The sequence below is a fragment of the Carex rostrata genome, chromosome 15 (assembly GCF_964058835.1).
Source record: "Carex rostrata chromosome 15, lpCarRost1.2, whole genome shotgun sequence".
In the NCBI taxonomy this organism is placed as follows: domain Eukaryota; kingdom Viridiplantae; phylum Streptophyta; class Magnoliopsida; order Poales; family Cyperaceae; genus Carex; species Carex rostrata.
The window spans coordinates 4778510-4799362 of record NC_135932.1 but is presented as its reverse complement, the minus strand read 5'-3'; the positions used below and the strand labels follow the sequence as shown (position 1 = coordinate 4799362).

Here is a 20853-nt window from a genome sequence, read left to right as displayed (position 1 = left end):
CTTAACGATTATGATTTATGATTAAAGTATAAGTAACGTTAATTTTTAGTGGGTATAGATATGAAAATACTTACACACTACTCGTATATCGTACCCATTAACACCCCTAATGTGAATCCTTCTCTAAGTACCGTGCCTTAAGGATTGTCATGTGATGTACAATTTTATGAGTTGTGGGTCAATTAACAATTATGTAAGGCAACCATGTTTAATCATTATATATAAGTCGCAGTCTTATATATATGTCATTCAGTATAATGTTTAAAATTTTGTTTAATAAAGCTAGAATTTATATGTTTCTAAGACCTTTTTTAGTTTAGTAGGGTCAAACACCGAATAAGAGGATGTCTAAATATTTTGTTGAATAAAGCTAAAATTTATTTAGTTCTTAATATTTCTTTTAAATTTATTGGGGAGCTTGCTTGCTTTTAGCCACCTTTGCACTTTCTTTCTTAATATTGCTCTCTGGCTCCAACGAATAGCGAAAGAAAGGGTGCTCTCTGATCCGTATTCACGAAGGCAGTTACAGATGGTTGCCTTTATTTCCATTGAGTATAGATTGTGGTTAGTTGAAAGACTTGAAAGCACATTTATGCCAGGGCCCGGGGGTCCAATCTAGCTAGGCCTGCTTTGTCTAGTTAAGTGGGAGCGCATCGGCATGCCGACTACTACTAGTCTCCGCTAATGGAATTGATCCACGTGGTTAGGCAAGCAGAAAATTCTCTTTTATGTATCTCACAGGGGAGGTGGGATCAGACAGTCAAAAGGGTCTTTTTCGAGTGGAGATACAGACTTTTTTTTTTCGAGTGGAGATACAGACTTACAGATGGGATCTGGTTGGCGAGATGGTGTCAGAAGAACATCAAAACTTTTGCTGGGACTATTCGACGTAATTATAAGCTGACCAATAAATCACACTGCCACACAAGAATTGGGTGGGAACAGGGACAGCGGTAAATAAAATAAAGAATCTATTAAAAAAAAAAAGAATTAACTAGTGGCATGTTACAGTTTGAATACAAATTTGGGTCATTTTGGGTTGCTCATCGTCAAATCGTGCGATTTATTAAAATTGAATTTGATTTCATTAAAAAAAAAAGAGGAAATTTTAATTCAGCGTCAATTACAGTACTCGCCACAATTAATTCCATGTCAAACATTTACGCGTTAATCACAGCCCATCACTTTGATACATAAGCCCTAAAAGGCCCAAAATAAATACTGAAGCTCTAACAGAAGTCGCTCTGCAATTTAAAAGCAAAACAATAGAATTATGGCGGTTTTTATTATCTTATAATGAAAACCTCAGTAGCATCCTAGTTCAGATTATTGAACTTAATAATTGGAAGTAAATTATTATAAACATAACAGTATATGATAATTTTTATTAGATTAGCCCGCTAAAGCCTTTCTCTTCCTCCTCCACTGGCTTGTTCGCGCCTTTGACCAAGTCAAATTCTCCTTCAACAGATACTCCCAATTCAATTGTCGCCAAACACTAACAATTTATAAAAAAAATAAAAATAAAAATAAAAAAGAATTGTCTGGTAAAATGCTAAAGAAATTCAACCCTCTGTAATTCTGAAATTGATACTGTACTTCCAAGAAAACAGGCCCAAGTCATAATTTGTGTTGGGCTCATGCCAAACGGGCTTTATTTCGGAGGGGAAAAAAACGAATCAAGATTTAACTGTATGAATCTTTCTTTTCTTTTTTTTCTGAGAAAACTGTGCCCCAAAATTGAACGTTATATATATCGTAGAATTCTCTTTTCCCTTCTGACTACAATTGATGAATGAAATTTAATTTACAATACTAAACCATTACTTTATTTGGTTGCTTAAATAATTTCATGACTTTACCTCCTTTTACTGAAAAAACGGTATTGACTGATCAGACTATTAAATACTCAAGTCCAAACAAAATTACTCGATTTATCAATTTGATTTTTTGATTTTTAAACATGTAAAGAAAATGAAATGAACATCTACATTCAAATTCTTCTTCTTTTCCTATGTTGCATACACCAGTTTTCCATTATAAAAAGAAAAGAAAACGGAAATGAAAAAAAAAAAAAAAACATAAATAAATCCAACCCTCCATTCCATACTCCGATTCTCTGTAACTAGTCAGTGCCCAAATCTCCTTTTTATTGAAAAATTATCATAATTCAATTCATTGGTTTCTCAAGCAAAGCAGAGAGGTACCATTCATTCTTCTCCAGGCCTCTATCTAGCTTCCTTCCTGCATTCCATCTCAACTTCTTGAATCCGATCTTATCGAACATCGGCACATACGTGCCGTTAAGTTGCCCACCGAGACAGAAGAAATGATCTAACCAGAAAACCCCACCGGGCCGTAGTACACGGTAAATATCATACAATGCGAACTCAAGCATCGTATCAGGAATCCAATTACTCAGCACATGCATGGAATGTACTATGTCGAGCACACCATCGCCGAATGGAAGCCTATGTGCAATGCTTATGTGTAGCGGCACAAGCCCCCTCGAAGCAATGAAATTGTTAAATGGCCCGTTGAAATTCATGCTACTTGTCACAATAGTAATGTTCCTCTCCCTCATGCGGGCAGCAAATGAGCCCGTACCACCACCTATGTCAAGCCCGATACGGATCGTACCGGTTGGCTTTAATCTTAACACATTATCGATTGAGTAATCGAGGTTGCCGTTGTCGATCATCCACCGTACCTTCTCTCTCCCCCTCAAATCAAAGCAATCTTTGCAATCGTATGAACCCTTCGCCTTTCCCCTGTTGACCAAACAGGTGTAATTCTTGCATGTGTAAGGATCCCAAATAATGCTTGAATCGGGTGGTATTTTCCACAAGCTTGATGGAAACGGGTTGGGTTCGATGTAATTTGTTGGGGATTTGGGTTTGCACCTTCTGCGAGGTAGCGGCTCGCAACCTTTGAGCATCAACCTTTGTGCAAACAAATCATCTGAAGGGCATTCGTTACCGGGTTCATATGTCATATATTGGATCACCTCTGGCTGGAAATTTCTACACGCAAAGCCCATTGTTGGATACAACTCGTCAGACCCGATATTGGAAGTAAACCCAAAAGGAAGCTTGTAGGGCCCAGCTGCAAGCTTCAACTCACCAAACAGTTCATCCGGCCACCCGTTAATGTCATCATACATGGGTTTGTCCCCGTGCACCTTCCCGAGCTCCGTTAAGAGCGCTTCCAACAGGGTACTAGAGGCGGAGCACTTTGTTTTGAGCTCCGACAAGGAGGTTTGTGCATCAGAGAGCTTGAACCGGGTCACATTGAGTTCGCGAAGCAGGCGCTCGCTATCCCATAAGTGGATGCGGGGTGCATTCTCGGGCCAATTGATGTTTAGTACCGCACCCGAGAAGAGATATATGGAGATGAGATTTGTGGAGAGAACTAGTAGAAGGATTTGGAGCTTTGCTCTCATGGTGGTTCTTTGGTTATTAGGTTTTCTTAAACGGTCTTCATCACTCCCCATTGATTATCTTTCTCTCTGTTTCCTCAAACTCACTCAAAACACAATCTTTACTTGTGTTACTAGTTTATTGTTGAAATTTATGGATCCGATGAGTGTGTATTGATGAAATCGAGAGAGATGGGGGAGGGTATTAATGGAGAAAGGTAGCACCAGGTATATGCAAATGGTGGGGGATTTCACATGCGCCTAACGCACTGAGTGCTGGAGGGGAAGGTCGTATTTGTTTGGTTCTAATTTTTGTATCGTTTTGAATTGAAAAATAAGTTGTTTGATATTAAGAAAGGGAGGGAAGTTGGATGAGAGAAAAGTTCGGTAGACTTCTCATGTAATTAAATTTGTGCACCATGTTGTTACCACCAGTGTTGTAAATAACTATTTGGTTATGGGACGCATAAGGTACCACAAAGCGATTAATCGAGAAAATTTGTGATGGTTTGATTAGTGCCAATGTTTAATTAATCGATTAATCAGTCTAAATAGATGTTTTTTACAAGACTTGTTATGACTATCACTTTTTATAGTAATAACATTTTTACTGATATAAACTATTAATCTTGATTTATATTTCTTTGTAAGAAATTAAACCATTATTGTATGACAAATGTAAGACAAATTATTAGACACTTCTCTATTTTTTTCATATACTCGATCACATTTTTCTACCGTTAACAATTAAAAGAATAAAAATTATTTCCTAAATAAAATTTATGACAAAAAAATATATAAAAGTTACCGTACAAAATTCTAAAATTATAATGGAGGAATCAGCAAAGCATATCTTGAAGCTGCCACTGATATAACTAATATAATGCTGGTGTAAGCATTTAATGCGCAGTTGCGCACAACTCATACTAGAAACCTGCGTCCGTTGACTAGTGAGACCTGTGAGCATTTAAATGTTTACTATTGATTTATGGTTTGGTCCTCGGACACTGAAACCCGGGATTTCATATGTCTACTGTATCCTTTTTTTTTATTATTACTTGAATGTCTACTGTAACCGAAGTACCAAACTATTGGGTTGGTCAATGCATAGGTTCTTTCCATCCAGAGTAACCTAAATCTTGGTTTGGTATACCTAGACTGAGTAGAACTAGGGTGTTCTCAACTTCACCGAGTTGTTTGATGAGTCGACTTTAAATAAAGAATCCAAAATCCGTTTATAATTTAGTATAGAGTTAAGTGATTAAAATTAGAAGGTTAATAAATTAATTTTAATATATTTATTTTTTGAAACTTTTTTTATTACTCGATTTTATGCAAAATTAATTTTAAAATTATTATTTTTATATGTAGACGCATCACTCGTAATAAGATAAGTATATTTTAACTGTTTAAATTCGTCATTTAAAACTAATTTAATAAATTTTAGACTTGAATTCACTGAAAAACTTGATGAACTTAGTTGTACTCTACATAGCCTTCCTCATAGTTATCAAGTATTAAAATTTAAATATTTTTGAAATAAAATTTGATTGGACTTCTAACTTCTTATGCGGTCAAAAAAATTTAAAAACAGAAGTTAATTATATTTGATGTCAAATAAATAAGAGTCAATGGTTAATATTGTCGAGTATCCTTCTAGATATAACGATTATTGTATTTGTTCGTCAAATAAAATAAAAAAAGTATGAAATTGACCAATAACGATTATGGTATTTTGTTTTTGTCATTTTTAGTGAAGGCATATCATGCTTTCTTTTTCTTATATTAAAAATGAGATTTGATTAGTCCCTTTATACATATTACTTAGTGCAAAGTTAAAAAAAAAAATTCGCCTTTTTTATTTTTATTTCATCATTAATTACATAGCAAGATTGTTGCGACTATATTTTGTAATAGACTAGAGTATGACTTAAAATATAAAATTAGATGTAATAAATGATTTCTAAGATGAATTAATAACATTTTTTCCAATATTATATTGACTAAATATGTATTTGGTTTTGAAGTACTAAACAATAAATTTATATTTATTAATAGTTTACTCTTAAATACGATATGTTTTTATTTAAAACAAATTTTGTTTTGGTTAAAATCATCAAAAATACTCGTATATTTTTTAATAATTTATTTTAGTTAAAATAATATTTTTTTATCAATACATCTACCAGCTCTCTACTGATAAAATTTTGCCCCAGTTGCTGCTGAATTTCCTTCAACTCTACCCGGTTTTTTTGTGACGCTAACCTGTGTGGTGACACATGCAGCTGCAAGCTTGATCCGAGAACTAGTGGAAAAAATGGCACGGCGGAGCCGGCTCCGTTACGAAATGGCACGGAATGGTACGGCATGTGTGACTGTTCCGTATCGTGATTCGCGTGTCCCGTGCCTTGACTAGCTTTTGAAAATTTTGGCACGTCACGTCACGCGAAAGATCTGATCACAGCATGGTACGTAATCACACGAGTCACATGTAATTAGAACCGTTAGGTCTTAATCAAATGATGAATCTTATATAAACTAATTTAAATTATGAAAAAAAAGTTAAACGTGAGAAACGTAACAAGTTACGTTTGGATACGACACGCGAATAGTCACGTTACGCGAGTCACGACATGACCGGCGTGCCGTGACCACCCCTCAATATTTTGATCACAGCACAGCACAGCACGGCACGATATCAAAATCACGGCGGCACGTGTCACTGTTCACTTAATCACAACACGGCACGAGATCAAAATCAAGACGTATTAGTCTTCCACTCTACCGAGTACCAAGAAAATTGATGTCATGTGCTTGAACGCAACCTCTTCTTGGATCATCTGCGTTAACCCAGAATTTGAGTTAATGCATCTAGGGCCCTAGGCCGTCTGATAAGAATCTGAGTCAATCTGGTCTAACATAGAATTCACAGTCCCTTTAATATTCGTGATAATATGAATCGGACGGTCCGAATTCAATCTGCATTAACTCAAATTCAAATTCTGAATTAATACAGTTTAAGTTAATGCAGACGATACCAATTCCACCAAAAGACATCTTAGTGTTCACCTAATATTACTTGAGAGAAGGAACAACTTAATCAAATAGAAAGTACCATTGTGATTATGCTATTTTATATGAGAAGAGATACATTGACAACCGCGGTAAAATAATTATTAATATCCCGCGCATTAGTTTGATACAACGTGCCAATAAAATGATAAATCCAAACATGTCGACAGATAATCATTAACTTTAAGCTATATAGAATATGGCTCTAATCTTACCTTTTTAATATTGATAATTATTTGAACAGTAGTCATAATTATCAAATTAATTTGTTATTAAAATAATCTATTATATTTTATTCACAAGCTGAAAATTTTGACAAAAACTTTAAGGGCCCGTTCGGCAGATTATTGTTCACCGTGGAAAAAAAAAAATTACTCAGAGCTAAGCTTTTATTCTCATGGTGAACAGTAAAATTCAGTTCAAAATTTTTGATCCTCACACTCATTCCTATTCTCTACTAGGCTGCCAAACGGGCCCTAAATGTCAAAATAATCATAACCCTATAAACATAGGCGAAGCTAGAGTGTTTCAGGTTGGACAAGTTGCAACAGACGGAACAGTAGGCGGCAAATGGTTCAGGCTCAGACAAACAGATGAACGGAACAGTAGGCGGCACATGGTTCAGGCTCAGACAGTCAGATGAAATTTGAACTGTTAATATTTATCAATCTCTGATTGCGCCACTGCTTATACATCAAAAATAGGTGGATAACTTTTACTAGCACTGGATGCAATTTGTAATACAAATGGTACCTTTTTTTCATTAGGAAAGATTTATTTAATCAAAATTAACATGATTTATTCAGACTAAGTTATTCAGGTATAGGCAAAAATAGTTGAACTTTTACTCGCACTGGATGCAATTTGTCATGTATGTGTACTATAATACAAATGTTACCTTTTTTTCATTAAGAAAGATTTTTTTTTAATCAAAGTTACATGATTAATTCAGGTTGTAGTTCCTTATTAGTTGAAGTCTGCGTTCTACCTATTCAATAATTCAGTATCTAACACTTAATATTATACACCCAGCATTTACTAAATATTCTATACCTTTTTAATAAGATATTCAGCTTCCTGTATTTGAATATTGTTGAATAAATAATGCCAAATGTTTGGCAGAAATTCTCAATTATTATACGCCTGATTCTAAATGGGATCTGGATAAGCGATATACACTTTCTACCTAATTTCTTTTTCTCTGTATTTAGTTCCTTTACGGTCAACAAAGATGGATAAATCCAAGTCAAATTGATGGTCACTCGCCGATTCATCCTCTTCCCTTTTCTCTTGGTTAGGCAGACATTGACTCGTAATTGAAATAATTTGTTATAATAAATGTCAACCAAATGTTATAATTTCTTTCCCAAATTATAACCTACATATAGACATCTCGATACTCCATGTAGGCAATGTGTATTCGTATCTATATCTATATGATATGTATTAAAATATTATTTCATTATCTAAAATGATTTCATTCCTGAATATAGTCATTGATATGAGTATATCAAATAAATTCCTATATATTCATCCAAAAAGTACCTCATAATCATAATATTTATTTACTCAACACGTAATTTCATTAACTTTTCATATTTTTTTTATTTCTCAACTACTGATGATTTTGGAAAAAATAGATCTTTGAATGTGCATATGCACTGTTTAAAATCTTACTTGTTAAAAAAAAGACATAATATATATTTAAATATTTAAAAACAATACGTTACATTTCATGTGGTATCAGATTCAACACTTGTCCGTATTTGAGCAAATAGCTTTTCTCAGATGGCAATATTTACCTAATTATCAAAAAGGAGCAAGTTTATTATAAAAAATAAAATATATTAATAAATAGGGGCATATTCCAAATTTTAAATGTTTTAGTGTCTCGAGTTAACCTTTGTTTATGTAAAGAACCTATTTTTGTAGTAATTTACCTATATCAGAGAGTAGTTTCGATTTCTATTGGAGAACATATTTTGTAACAGCCGGGAGATAATCCTTCCATCAGGTCGAATTACAAACTTTTATCAACATGTTTGACAAAAAGAATCAGAAGCAAAGCTTGACACCACAAACGTAGAAAAAACCAATACTGTCAATAGAACTGTTTATTCAAGAAATTTTTCTTTCATGACGTAGTAATTTTTGTATTAATGCAAGTTATTTATGCTGCATGGCCAGAAGGAGCTGTTCCCTTGACTACCTCATACACAGCTGAAAAATCAAGGTCTCCTAACTCATGGCTCCTTGCCTTTTTGAATGCCTGCGTACAAAGACTTCACATATAAGTATATAGAGAGAGATTTGGGGCGGGGGGGGGGGGGGGGGGGGGAAGGAGGAGGGAGAGAGAGTCTATGCAATCCACTGCCCAAAAACATTTTTTGCTGTCAAAAACCCAAAAAAAAAATCTAGTTTGCCTAGTTTTTTAGTTTAGTTTGACCCAAACCAATCAAAGAATACCCATCACCAGTCATGGATCCTTATTATGTCAATCAAACCCGATCCTAAACTCTAACACACTATAATTTTTTGTTGAATAGATTTATTAAATTATTTTATTTTGTTTGTTATTTTGTGCTGCTTTTTGGTACATATATGGATGTTTTGTAACTAAATAGTTTGGCTGAGTTTTAGGTACCTGCTTTAGGTACTCTAACTTGGTCTTTATGGTTTCTAATGGAAAATGGTGGATCATGAATCTACTATTCTTGAAAAAAAAAAAAAACTGTTTGAAAATAAAGAAAATGGTTAATAAAAATCAATATCTCATTTCTTCATGTATAAAGAACAAGAGAGGTTAATCTCACTAAAGTTTAGTATTGCAACCGTACATGATTGCAAAGAGAACACAAATTTATGTAAGCTCGTAAAACATCTTTAAAATAAGTGATCAGGGCCATGTTTGGATATCATAAATAGGGGGTCTTAGTCGAATGCTTTTGCTGTTAATTGAACTACAAGGAAATGCCATAAAGAAAGAAAGGGGTAAAGTAAAGCCCTAATAGGAAGTTACATTGGGAGGATAATTGTCATAAAATGGATGTTTTGGACGGGTGATTGTCAAAATTATCAGTTTGGCAGGTGCATTAGCCATTTGTATTGCTTAAAAGATCTTACTGGTAATTAATTTAAGCATTGTGGAGTTCTAGAAATCCAATTTTATATTTATATAATGTCTATGGCATTATTATACGTGTGATCCCTTGAAAACTAATTAACTTGACAATAGCAACAATCCTCATAAAAAAATTGGATTTAGAAATTCAACATATTAGGCAAAGCTTATATGGTACATGGTACACAAAAAAACAAGTGTTGGGACTCGGTACATTTTACGGTCAGTGGTCTAAATTATGCTCATTAAACAATACTCAAATTGCATGAAACTTGGTACATTGGTTATTTAGATATCCACTCAGACTCCTATATAAACTTTTCTTTCAGTTTTAAAGATTTGTGTATTTATTCCATAAATATAGTCAGATAGCCAACTAATTCCATTTTCAAGGGACCCCATCTCTTATTTTTAATTTGTTCATTTACAAAGCTTCTTTCAATGTGTAAATTACCTCTTGCCATATATATAAGATCAGCAACCAAGTCTGTTGACTGAGCATAATGTCGTCTCAGGTCTCGTTTCACTTCAGTGATAACTACTATAGAGAAAGAAAAAGAAGGGTGTTTTCAATTTTTACCTCATTGGAAGCAGCAGCAATAGGCATGGAAACTGCATGTTCATCGCCTAGAGAGAGAGCCAGCCGCATGTCTTTTTGCTGATGCTTGAGAGGGAATGCAGGAGGGTACTTGCTCTCAATCATTGCCGGTCCCTTTAGCTTGAACATCGGATTTGCACATCCACCCAAATCCTGCACAAAATATGAACAATGAAAATTAGAAGTTAGGTGTAACATAACCTTTGGATATTGCTACGTACTTAAATCTAGTACATGTTCCTCGTCTAGTATTACCGGTCATGCAGAGTCACCTACCTATAGTTAGATAAGCCCTAAATGAAAAAAAAAAAAAATAGGAACTTATAGAAGATAGTCTAAAGTTGATCCAATTGTGCCACATTTCAGATTACAGAAAGCTGGTAACAATACATTTCAGGTGCCAGTGTTGATATATGCTATGCGGTAACCTACAAAAGCATGCAGCTGAACTACACTGGTACTGGTACCAATAAACAGTACATGCTGAATTGTTACATTTATTAATTAGAAGAATATAATTCTTAAAATATCATCACCAAGACATCTAGGAGGGTTTGAGGGCTGAGTCCACTTCTATCAGCTAAGCAGAGTCCTTCGGACAGAGCATTCATCATGCTGCACATAAGTGAAACAAAAATACAATAAAATCATTCATTCAAATAACAATCATGTAAGTTTGCTCAGGCAAATAGAAAAATGGCATTACTTTAATATCTCAAGAAGTGAATAATACCAAAAACCAGTTTAATTGGATCAGCCGAGAATCACTGCAGCAACATACTATAGTCTTTGTTTGAAATTTCAATATATTTTGTCCAGGAAATGTTTTGTGCCCAACAAAACTGTTATCTCAAGACCAGCAGTGCAAATACTTGAAATTTCTATAGATTTCACACACAAGAACCCTGCGGGAAAGAATGAGGAAAAATACCACAGAACTATACCCCAGTTACAGCCCTGAGAATATCACCAAATTACTAAAATGGTACAAGGCTTTTATTTATCTAATACTGATATATTATATGAAAGGGAAGTCAGTTACCTTCCCATTATCATGTTCACAACCAGCTTCATTCTGGCACCTTTTCCAACCTCTCCTAAAAAGAATGACTTCTTGCCAAGTACATCAAACACAGGTACCATTACTTCGTATAATGCCTGAATCACATTATAATAGCTATAAAAATGCCAAATTATGTAGAGAATAAAAATTTAATGGAAGGATTTTTCACCAAGGGCAAATTCAGATATCGGTCCTTGAGACATACCAAAATAGTAATTTGGACCTTAATATTTATTTTGAATCAATTGATCTTCAAACTTCTGATAAAAAATATATATATATTATACTCCTTTAACACCACATAGCCAAAAGGCCCAAAACTGCCACTGGACCCACAGACTACAGCTCGAGAGAGATGCGTCACACATAAAGCAAAAGTGCCAGGAGAGCGGAGAAAACAAGGAGAAGTGGCAGAGTGAGTGGGGCCCGTGACAGCATTTAACAGGATTTAACAGAATGCAAAAATAGAAAAAGCTGGAGAGAGATAGTAGTGAGCGAGTGAGTGGGGCCCGTGACAGCATTTAACAGGATGCTTCAAATATCTTCATTTTTAATAGCTCCATTGTGCCTCCACGTTTAACAAAAATAAGTCCATGAACAAAATTTGTGATTTATATTACTTTTTCTGAACACATGTAAAAATTATCCACATTGGTGTTTTTTCCAAAATGCCAATATGTCATCGATTTTTTATGTGTGCACACAAACAGTGGTATTATTTGATATCTGAGTCTAAAAAATATAAACATAGCGGAGGCATAGAAAATGGAGCCATTTAAACCACCTCAACAATTCATATCCAGCAATGACATACAGAGTATGTTGGCTGTCCAGTGGAGTTTCCTAGATCTAAAGAAAATATGAGGGACCTACTTGGTTTTATTTATTTATTATTTTTAGGGTAAAGTTCAAGGAAGAAATCATAAATTACACTTTTGAGGGAGGCTATGGTACTACGTAAAGCGCACATTGGTCTGTACTTTGGATCAATATCTTCGTTTTCAAAGTCCAATCAGTAGATATAAACCGTTCTACATGATCTCCATATGAAAATGCACTCGCAGACTAAATAATATATTTTTTAGAATTCTTTTACTATTTGTTTAGATAGGTAGAAAATTACTACTTTTGAATGGTCTAGAATCTTTAGATCAAGTGATTTTCTACCTATCTAAAAAAACAGTACTAAAAAGTATAAAATTTGATCTACAAGTAAATTTTCATATGATGATCATGTTGAATGGTTCAGATCGACTATTTGGACATTGTAAACGGTGATATTGATCCAAAGTACGGACCAATGTGCACTATGCATAGTACCATAGCCTCAATCTTACCATTTTACTGTAATACTAGTACCTTGTCCCCAGCAGAAAGTATAATTAATTGACCATCTTCAGCTGGCTTCTTGCTACCAGAAACTGGTGCCTCCACAAAAGATCCTCCTTTTTTAAATACTGCCTGGCACATTTAGCATAGATTTAAATTATTACTCAATAGGTACTACGTAAATTATTAGGTCTCAAACCCTTGTACGTACAAAGCTTCAGTGAGCAAGGACTCTTATAAGCAAGGAAATAAAAGGAATCAAATTTGATGAAATCATATCCATTTAGAATTAAATTATTCCTGTCATATTTAAGCTAGTTGGTTCCAAAATCCCAATTGAAGTTCCGATAACTCATGTAATGCTTCAGTTCCATATTTAAATTGTGTGAATCAAGATCAGTAAAATACATGCCTCACTGATTTTAGATGAAGTTTCAGCATCAACAGTCGACATGTCAATGTATCCTTTTCCTTCCGAAATTTGTTCTAGCACACCATCTTTGTCAAAGACAACCTTTTTAATTCACAAGATATTTTAATTAGAATAATTTTAAAATAAGGTACTAGTAGCTGTTTAAAATATCAAATATTAGCTACAATACCGAAAGAGCGGCAGCTGGATCAGACAACATGGCAATGGTATACTTGCACTTTTTAACTACCAATGCAGGAGTCTCTCCAATAGATGCACCTTGTTCGACTAGCTCTTCACACTGCCATTATCAAATTGTTTTGAGGGGATTGCAGCGTTTTATAATTTTTCAAACAATACAGCATGGATAAGTAATATATGTTTCCTGCTTTTCAATCGAGCAAGATGAAATTGCTCAGGATAGGTCATAGGCTCATAGCCATACTATCAAGTACAAATTAATTTGTAACTACGTGTTATTGATATAAATTAGTATTACTTGTCACATGCTAAATCAGTTTTTAAAACTCCTTTCTAAGCATCAAATTGAAGTTAGATCACACTGATTTGATATGTCACGCACAAAAACACACAAGACACGCACACAGAGGAAAGATGGAGAGAGAGAGAGAGGAAGAGGCAGGAAAGACCTTGGAAAGAGTACGATTCCAAACAGTGACACGAAATCCATGTTTGAGCAGTCTAGAGGCCATTGCCTTCCCCATTATGCCTAAACCTAAGAATCCGACCTCCATTTTTCTTGCTTCGCTTCGCTTCTTTCTCCTTCTCCGTTCGATTTTTTCAATCTAATTCCTTTTAGCTTTCTCTGAAACCGGATTTAAGGTAGTAGGTAACAAAAAACTTTATCATGTGGTATATCACTGACAGAACCGCCGGGCCCCAGATTTAAAGGTGGGGAACTGAAGGAGGCAAACGGTGAAGTGGCCCACATGTCAGTGATTTCACACATAATATACGATCCAGAGGACCTGTAGTTTATTATCTTTCGTAGCAATTTTGAGTGAATAGAATTTTAGGTGAGTAAGCAAAAAAAAAAAAAAAAGAATTTTAGGTGAATTTTAGTTTGCATAATTCTAGAAATTATTGCTTCTTTACAAACATCACTTATCTATATTGTGAACAAATGAAAAAGTGAAAAAGGTTAAAATCCTCCTTTTATACCTCTATTATTTTTTAAGGTTTATAAATGTCGTGAATAAATCAGCAAAATTCTCCCAAGAAAGCACAAATAATATAGTTAATTTAATAGGGTTTAAAGACAAAACCTAATCTAGTAACTAATGTGTGTGTGGTCCAAGGAAAAATGGATGTTAGTACTAGTGGCAATATATTGGGAGTTCAGTCTAGTGCTCGGTGCTCCAGTAAGCTTGTGGCAACTGGCAACTTGGCAAGTGGACAAAAAAAACACCAGGCACCTCGCAGCGGATCTGTTCCCACACTCCCAGTTATTGCTCTCCACGTGTCTTATATCCTATAGGTCACGCTTAAGTGTTCGTCATCGGATCATAGCCCAGAACAGGAAACAGCTATATGGTCCAGTAAAAATACGGTGTTTGTCAAATAATTGTCTTTAGACCGGGACACCATCACAACTTCGTAACTCCGTATCCTTAGACGCAAGCTTGAATTTATGTTAGCTCGAGTTTAGGAGTGTCAATGGTTACGGTACGGGTTGAGTGGAAGCATTTTTATATTCATATTCATATTTATTAAAATTGGTTTTATTTATATTTTATTTATATTTTATTTTATCATTATCCGTTAATATTAACGGGTAACAAAACAGTAACGAGTGAATAACGGATAATACTATTATAATAATTAGTTTTATTATATTTTATAAATTAAACATCAAAAACTCATTTATTTCACACATATGTAATTGTATTTCTTATAAAAAAAATAAAAGTAAATGTACAATTAATTCTAACTAAATTGTATTTTATAAAAGAAGAAAATTGAAAACCACGAATATATATTTATGTGGGTAGGAAACTAAATTGAAAATATATTTAGATTTTATAATTACCCTATAGGGTAACGGGTACGAAATAGTCATTACCCATATCCTTATCCATTTGATGAACGAAAAAAAATTCTTATCCATACCCAATAAGCTAACGAAATAAAAACTTTACCCATATCCGCCTTATCGAATACGATACAGGTCGGGTAAATGGCTAAAAAGGTACCATTGACACCCCTAAGTCTCCCTCCTTATTTTATATTGATCTTATTTATTTCCATTATTGATGAGTCCTCGTAAAATTTTATATTCTCTGATTTCATTTTGTATTAAATCAAGTGCTTTAAACAATAAACGAATTAACTTGTTAATCTACCTTTACTTCAAGAAAAAAGAAAAAAAAAAAAACAAAAAGTAATTGTTTAGCAAATAAAGTTACTTAATCCTAGGAAAAATGTTGCCAAGTAAGAATGATGGTATCTTTTTATTTTGAGTAACAGCAACATTATTACAAAAAAAAAAAAAAAAATTATGAGAAATGTTCTGATACCCCGAGCTATCATATCCGAGCGCGTCCCCCAAGTAATTTAACAGAAAAAAAAACTTCAAATGTTGTCTAACTTCCATTTCTAGCTTTAATATCAAAACATTTAAAGTTATATTTATAACATTTTACAATGCTACTCGCAAGCATGTAAACCTTTATCTGAAAGTATTAAAATTCTAAATCTGCATAGTTTTAACTCATAACTATTTTTGTCTTCAAGCCAAAAACGAAAATATTCATTTCACCCACTCTTTTTTTATTTTTTCTTTGATTATTATAATTTATTTTACCGATGATCCGTGATAAAATCAGTTAGTACCTATTGCAAGAGGTGCAGTATATACATAGAAGGGTGTGTGTGTGTGAAAAGAACTATTTCTATTTAAAGAACTCTTAATTGATGTGTCTAGATCTCTGACGCGTCTTGTTCTCTTATACAATATATCTTTTGGTAATTATCCACTATTTTGAATGGTCATATTTTATATGGTTTCTGTTGTGTTATAGACATTGCATGGCTATTTATTAGTAATGATTCATTTTGGCGTTTAATTTTCTTCAAATAATGTAGATCAATGAAGATACACTGCAATAAGTTGTGAAGATGGGTAATGACATCAGAAACCAGGTGGTTGATTCACTCCAAAACAGAATGCAAAATGAGGTACTTGTTGTAGCAAGCCTTCTCTCTCTCTCTCTTTCTCTGTCTTTGTCTCTCTCTCTCTCTAACTTATTTTTTTAATGAGAAAATTTCTAGTGTACCCATTCAAACTTTTAAAATAGCCAATATCCCCATTATATCATCTTAATAGCTCATATACCCATAAAAATTGAAAGTTTTTTCTTCTATCCCCTTTTATTCATTAGATATGTGATTGAATTATTTTAAAAATCAAATTGACAAATATACCCCCGTCATTCAAATGCAAATGTCCCTTGAAAATTAGAGATCGTTTACTTTAGCTGTGGGAATGCTAACAGAATAGTTCTTTTAGAACACAAAACAAACCGGACATGCAAATACTTTGTTTACGGCTTTCAAGTGAAGTGGGTTGGTTCACTTGAGTACGTCATGTTTCATTCATTGATAGCAGCATATCTCTAGCAAGAGCAAATGTTAGTAGTTTGTTTAATTTGATTTGAACTTTTGAAAGAGATGAGAGATGCACCGTGTATGGACTTTCCTTAACATGCTGCAGATGTCAATCAACTTGATAGACTCTTTAAGCTATTGATTGACAAACCTCCTCTGTTTCGAGTTTAAAGAGAGGCAATTTGTGATGCTTGAGATGCAGAGGAGATTGTTAATACACTCATAAACTTGGCCGACCACTTTAACCGCATCGAACATTATTTCGCATGAGAATGAAGGGGAGGCCACAGGAATCCGTATCCTCTGTAGTACTATAGAGGATCACCATCACTTTACGGTTTGAGATTAAATCTCAACCGGTTTGAGATTCGGGTCGCAATAGGGGGTAGTATTTTTGAGCTTTGAGATTTGTGCCAAGTTAAAAGAACGGTCCGGATCCATCAATTAGGGAATCATTCTAAAAGATTCCCTTGTGCGGTACTACACTGGATCCGAATTCAGGCCACAGAAGCTTTTAACTTCTTCAGCTCTTCTTCAGCTCTTTTTCTCTATTTTTTAATTAAAAGGTATAATGGTCAATTCAGTTTTTAAAATAATTAAATAAAAAGTTAAATAATTAAAAGGGGATAGAAGAAAGTATGTTAAGTTTTTATAGGAATTTTGAATATTATAGTGTTTTGATAAGAATATTGGCTATTTTGAAAGTTTGGATGGGTACACTAGAAATTTTTCCTAATTCGTGATTGTTGAATGCAAGTTTCTGTTCTGACTAGTTTCAAAAGCGTGAAAAGAATCAAGTTGTATTTTGGAGGTAATTGGGCGCACGGAAATGTTTGAGAAATCATCGAACTAAACCATATTTAACTAAACTTCAAAGTAAGATAAAGAAAGGGGAGGCGAGGGTAAAGGGGTTAGGCCTTTTCCTAGAACTTGATTTTTTTTTTTTTTTAAGTTTATTTTATTTTTCAAGTGCAAGTATTTTTTAGCTTCTATCATGAAATTAAAACCACACTGCACTAAATGATTGGCCCTACAATTCTATATAATTCTTATTTTAATTAACTCACTATACATATATATTAACATCATTTTGCATTAGACAAGTCCATTGTGTTGATCGGTGTTCTAACATTTAGTTAAACCCTGGTACAACTTAATTCAAAATTTGATAGTTATGAATTATTATTGTTAATACTTAGTTGTAATTATTCATCTTATCACGCTACTTATAAGCACTTAATAATGTTTCTTAAGTTGGATCAATGGAGTGAATTAATGTTAAGAAAGTGAGTTACATCAAGCATCAATGTGAGAAAGAAAGAAAGAAAGAAAGAAAAAATTGAAAAATAAGATCTTCGAAGATTTTGTCAAGATATTCTCTTTGTAGATTTGTACTCAAGTTAATTTCAAAATTTTAATTCTTATCTCGAAAAGGAACTCCAAAAACAAAAGGAGTCTAAATTTGCACAAATAATCTTCTTTTTTAGGAAAAAATAACTGGTGAAAATAACTCCAGCATTGAAAGTCCATTTTGTGAAGAATAATAATTGTGAAATTAGCCTTTCCATTAATAAACAAGTCATATCAAGAACTAACATTTGGTCCTAGATCAGAGACATGATTTTGTATTTAGTAGCTAAAACAAATGTTTTCTGTGTGAGAGGTTGTATATTTGAAACTCAAATTATTATTTTTATATAAATATTTAAAGAAGGACTTGCTTCAGTTTTGTCTTAAAAATAATATAGTCTTATTATGTATACATTTTTATTTCGAAAGATAATAGTTTATTTTTAGTTTTTATTCAACAAATGAATCATATTGACACAATAAAAATGGGTAAGATATTATTTTTCCTCTTTAGAAAAGATAAAACGGCTACTAAGCCCGTAAGCCGTTTTGTTTATTTTTATTTTTTCTAGTAGGCCCAGGCGACATAGCGAACTTTTTTGTTTGGAAAAGAATTTCATATTTGTCTTGTCGTAACAGATTACTAAAATAGATTTGTCCAATGAATCAAAGAAGGTTTGAGTAGCAGAGAGAGGATGTTGATTCGTCGGATATCTTTCACTTTTCAAGCACTTTGGACAAGTTTCAATATATAACTTTCTTAATTGTTTTTATTGTAATGTGTTGGACATTGTGGAAACATAGAGATGAAATAATTATTTCTCAAATTTCAAGTAAAACTGCTAGATCTATTATTCTACTTATTATCTCTGTTTGTGAATATTAGACAGATCATTTGGACAAAAGGATCAAGGAAGCATTACAAACAAAGGTACAAAACTTCTACTTGTTAGATCTTTTCCTCCCAACTGAAATAAGGTTCCACAAGTACTTGCCTAGGGAACTCCGAGAGCTCCTTGGGAAGTCTACAGGGAAGAAAAAATAGATCAACAGGCCAGGTGAAAACGAAGACACAGGTTTGAGAGTCATTTCGTGGCCAGCTGCTCCATCCCGCCCCTCCATCCCCCCTCGTCGGCCTGATTCATCTTGCTTCATCTCAATTGAGCGGATGGCTCCGTTTAAGGGTTCCGTCGCTTCTTATCTTTGCCATTCGTCTCGACTCTATGGGTTTGACTGAGGGTTTGTGAATTCATTCCACCCCTTAGTATCTACTATATCTATATATGAATAAGGTATGTCTTTTTTGTTATTGCCGATGACGAGAACGCTAAGAGTTGTCACCTTCCTTCTCTCTTTCTTCTTTTTCCTCTCTGAGTGGTGACTGACCTGGTCCGGTTGATTCAGTTCCCGGATCCAGTTTGATTCAGTGCCATCTCGGCTGACTGGTGACTATCCTGGTTCGATTTGATTCAGTGCCCTCTTCCTTCTCGTCTCTGAGTGGTGACTGTCCCGATCTGGTTTGATTCAGTGCCCCTCGGTTATGAATCCCTTAGGCAATGTCGAATTCGGAAAGAAGAAGACATTTCGGCCTCAATGAAGGGTTCGACGCGGCGTATTCCGTGAGCTATGCAACTCGAAGAAATTACTGGTGTGTCTACATTATCAGAGAAGAAAATCGGAAGGCCCACCTACTTGTTATTTGGGTCCGAATAGACCAATTCGCATTCTCTGACTTCACGTATCTTTTATTTCTATACATAACAAATTAGATGATAATACAAGTAGCTTAATGTATAGGTTTTAATGTTTTTTAATTTAAACAAAAGAATCATATGTAATAGCTACTTTATAAATCATCGGATCAATGCAATCGCCTACGGGCTTTCAACCAAAAAAAATAAAGGATCAAGGAAGCAACAGCTGATTGGTTGCCAAATGATTTGAATGCTATACCTCTTAGAGTGTGGAATCCAAATGATAATTAGATGATAGTTTATCAAGGAGAGGAAGATGATGCAGCGGTACCTATAGCACCAATCAAGAGTGAAGCTGGTTCTCCAGCAGAAGACTAAAATCACGAATCAAAACTTTTCTTTTTGTAGAGATCCAGTTATAGGATCAATAGCCCTTAGCCCAGGAGAGGTGACTTATCAGTAGCTTTATTTTCAATAACTATGTTTTGGGGGACTATTAAACCTAGAGCCTTTTATTTTTGCTTTGTCTCAAGGCAATTCAATTAAAACCGGTAATCGAAAATCAACGGTTTCGTTTTTTTAAAATGAAGATGAAATTTTATACTCTTGTTATTACAACAAAAGATTTTTTTTCATATGAATTTCAAATTCATAACCTCGTGCTTCTTGTCCCGCATAAAATATGTGTTATGATTGGCAAAAGCTTCACTGAGTGAAGCATCATGGCCAAGCGAATCAAAACGTTAGGAGCAGAGAACGGCTTTTTTTTTTTTTCATAGAAGCCACAGTTCTAATTCTTTTTAAATGGAGGAATTAGAAAAAATAATTGAAACGTCTGGGACTATCGAGTTTCTTGAGTTTCTTTATGAGTTGTTGATGTCATTGCTTTGATGTACTAATATACAGTGATTATTTTCTTTTGCATAATCTACCTGCTTTCAACATGTGTTACTTATTTTTCAATTGGACAGCGAATTATCACTTTAAACATGTTTGGATGGTACGAGAATAGTGTTATTTTCAGAATAGCAGTGCTATTCTAAATCAAGTGCATCCAAACAACCACACTTGTTATTCCGAACAAACAGAACAACACTATTCCGCTGTTCCAACAAAAAGTAGGAATAACGACTGTTGCAAAGAGTGCATCCAAACAACATTTTGGCTAT

The 20853-nt window shown here is 34.1% G+C and overlaps 2 protein-coding genes across 2 annotated transcripts; both read right to left on the bottom strand.

The window, feature by feature from the left end:
- Positions 1 to 1955: 1955 nt before the first annotated feature.
- LOC144566887 (putative methyltransferase At1g29790) lies at positions 1956 to 3703 on the bottom strand. Its single transcript, XM_078316929.1, has one exon. The coding sequence runs from the start codon at positions 3491 to 3493 to the stop codon at positions 2171 to 2173; it is 1323 nt and encodes a 440-aa protein (XP_078173055.1). The 5' UTR covers positions 3494 to 3703; the 3' UTR covers positions 1956 to 2170.
- A 4767-nt stretch (positions 3704 to 8470) lies between these two features.
- GLYR1 (glyoxylate reductase 1) lies at positions 8471 to 13860 on the bottom strand. The gene is made up of 8 exons (XM_078316936.1): positions 13664 to 13860; positions 13204 to 13314; positions 13010 to 13115; positions 12632 to 12729; positions 11252 to 11367; positions 10746 to 10824; positions 10192 to 10362; positions 8471 to 8759 (listed from the first exon to the last, which is right to left on the bottom strand). The coding sequence occupies exons 1-8, from the start codon at positions 13766 to 13768 to the stop codon at positions 8661 to 8663; spliced, it is 885 nt and encodes a 294-aa protein (XP_078173062.1). The 5' UTR covers positions 13769 to 13860; the 3' UTR covers positions 8471 to 8660.
- Between the last annotated feature and the right edge of the window lie 6993 nt (positions 13861 to 20853).

Coding starts and splice junctions, on each gene's coding strand:
- LOC144566887 (XM_078316929.1), bottom strand. CDS start 3,493: ATGGGGAGTGATGAAGACCGTTTAAGAAAACCTAATAACCAAAGAACC.
- GLYR1 (XM_078316936.1), bottom strand. CDS start 13,768: ATGGAGGTCGGATTCTTAGGTTTAGGCATAATGGGGAAGGCAATGGCC. Junction 13,116..13,203: donor ATCCAGCTGCCGCTCTTTCG/GTATTGTAGCTA, acceptor TGAATTAAAAAG/GTTGTCTTTGACAAAGATGG. Junction 10,363..10,745: donor AAACCCTCCTAGATGTCTTG/GTGATGATATTT, acceptor TATTTTGTGCAG/GATTTGGGTGGATGTGCAAA.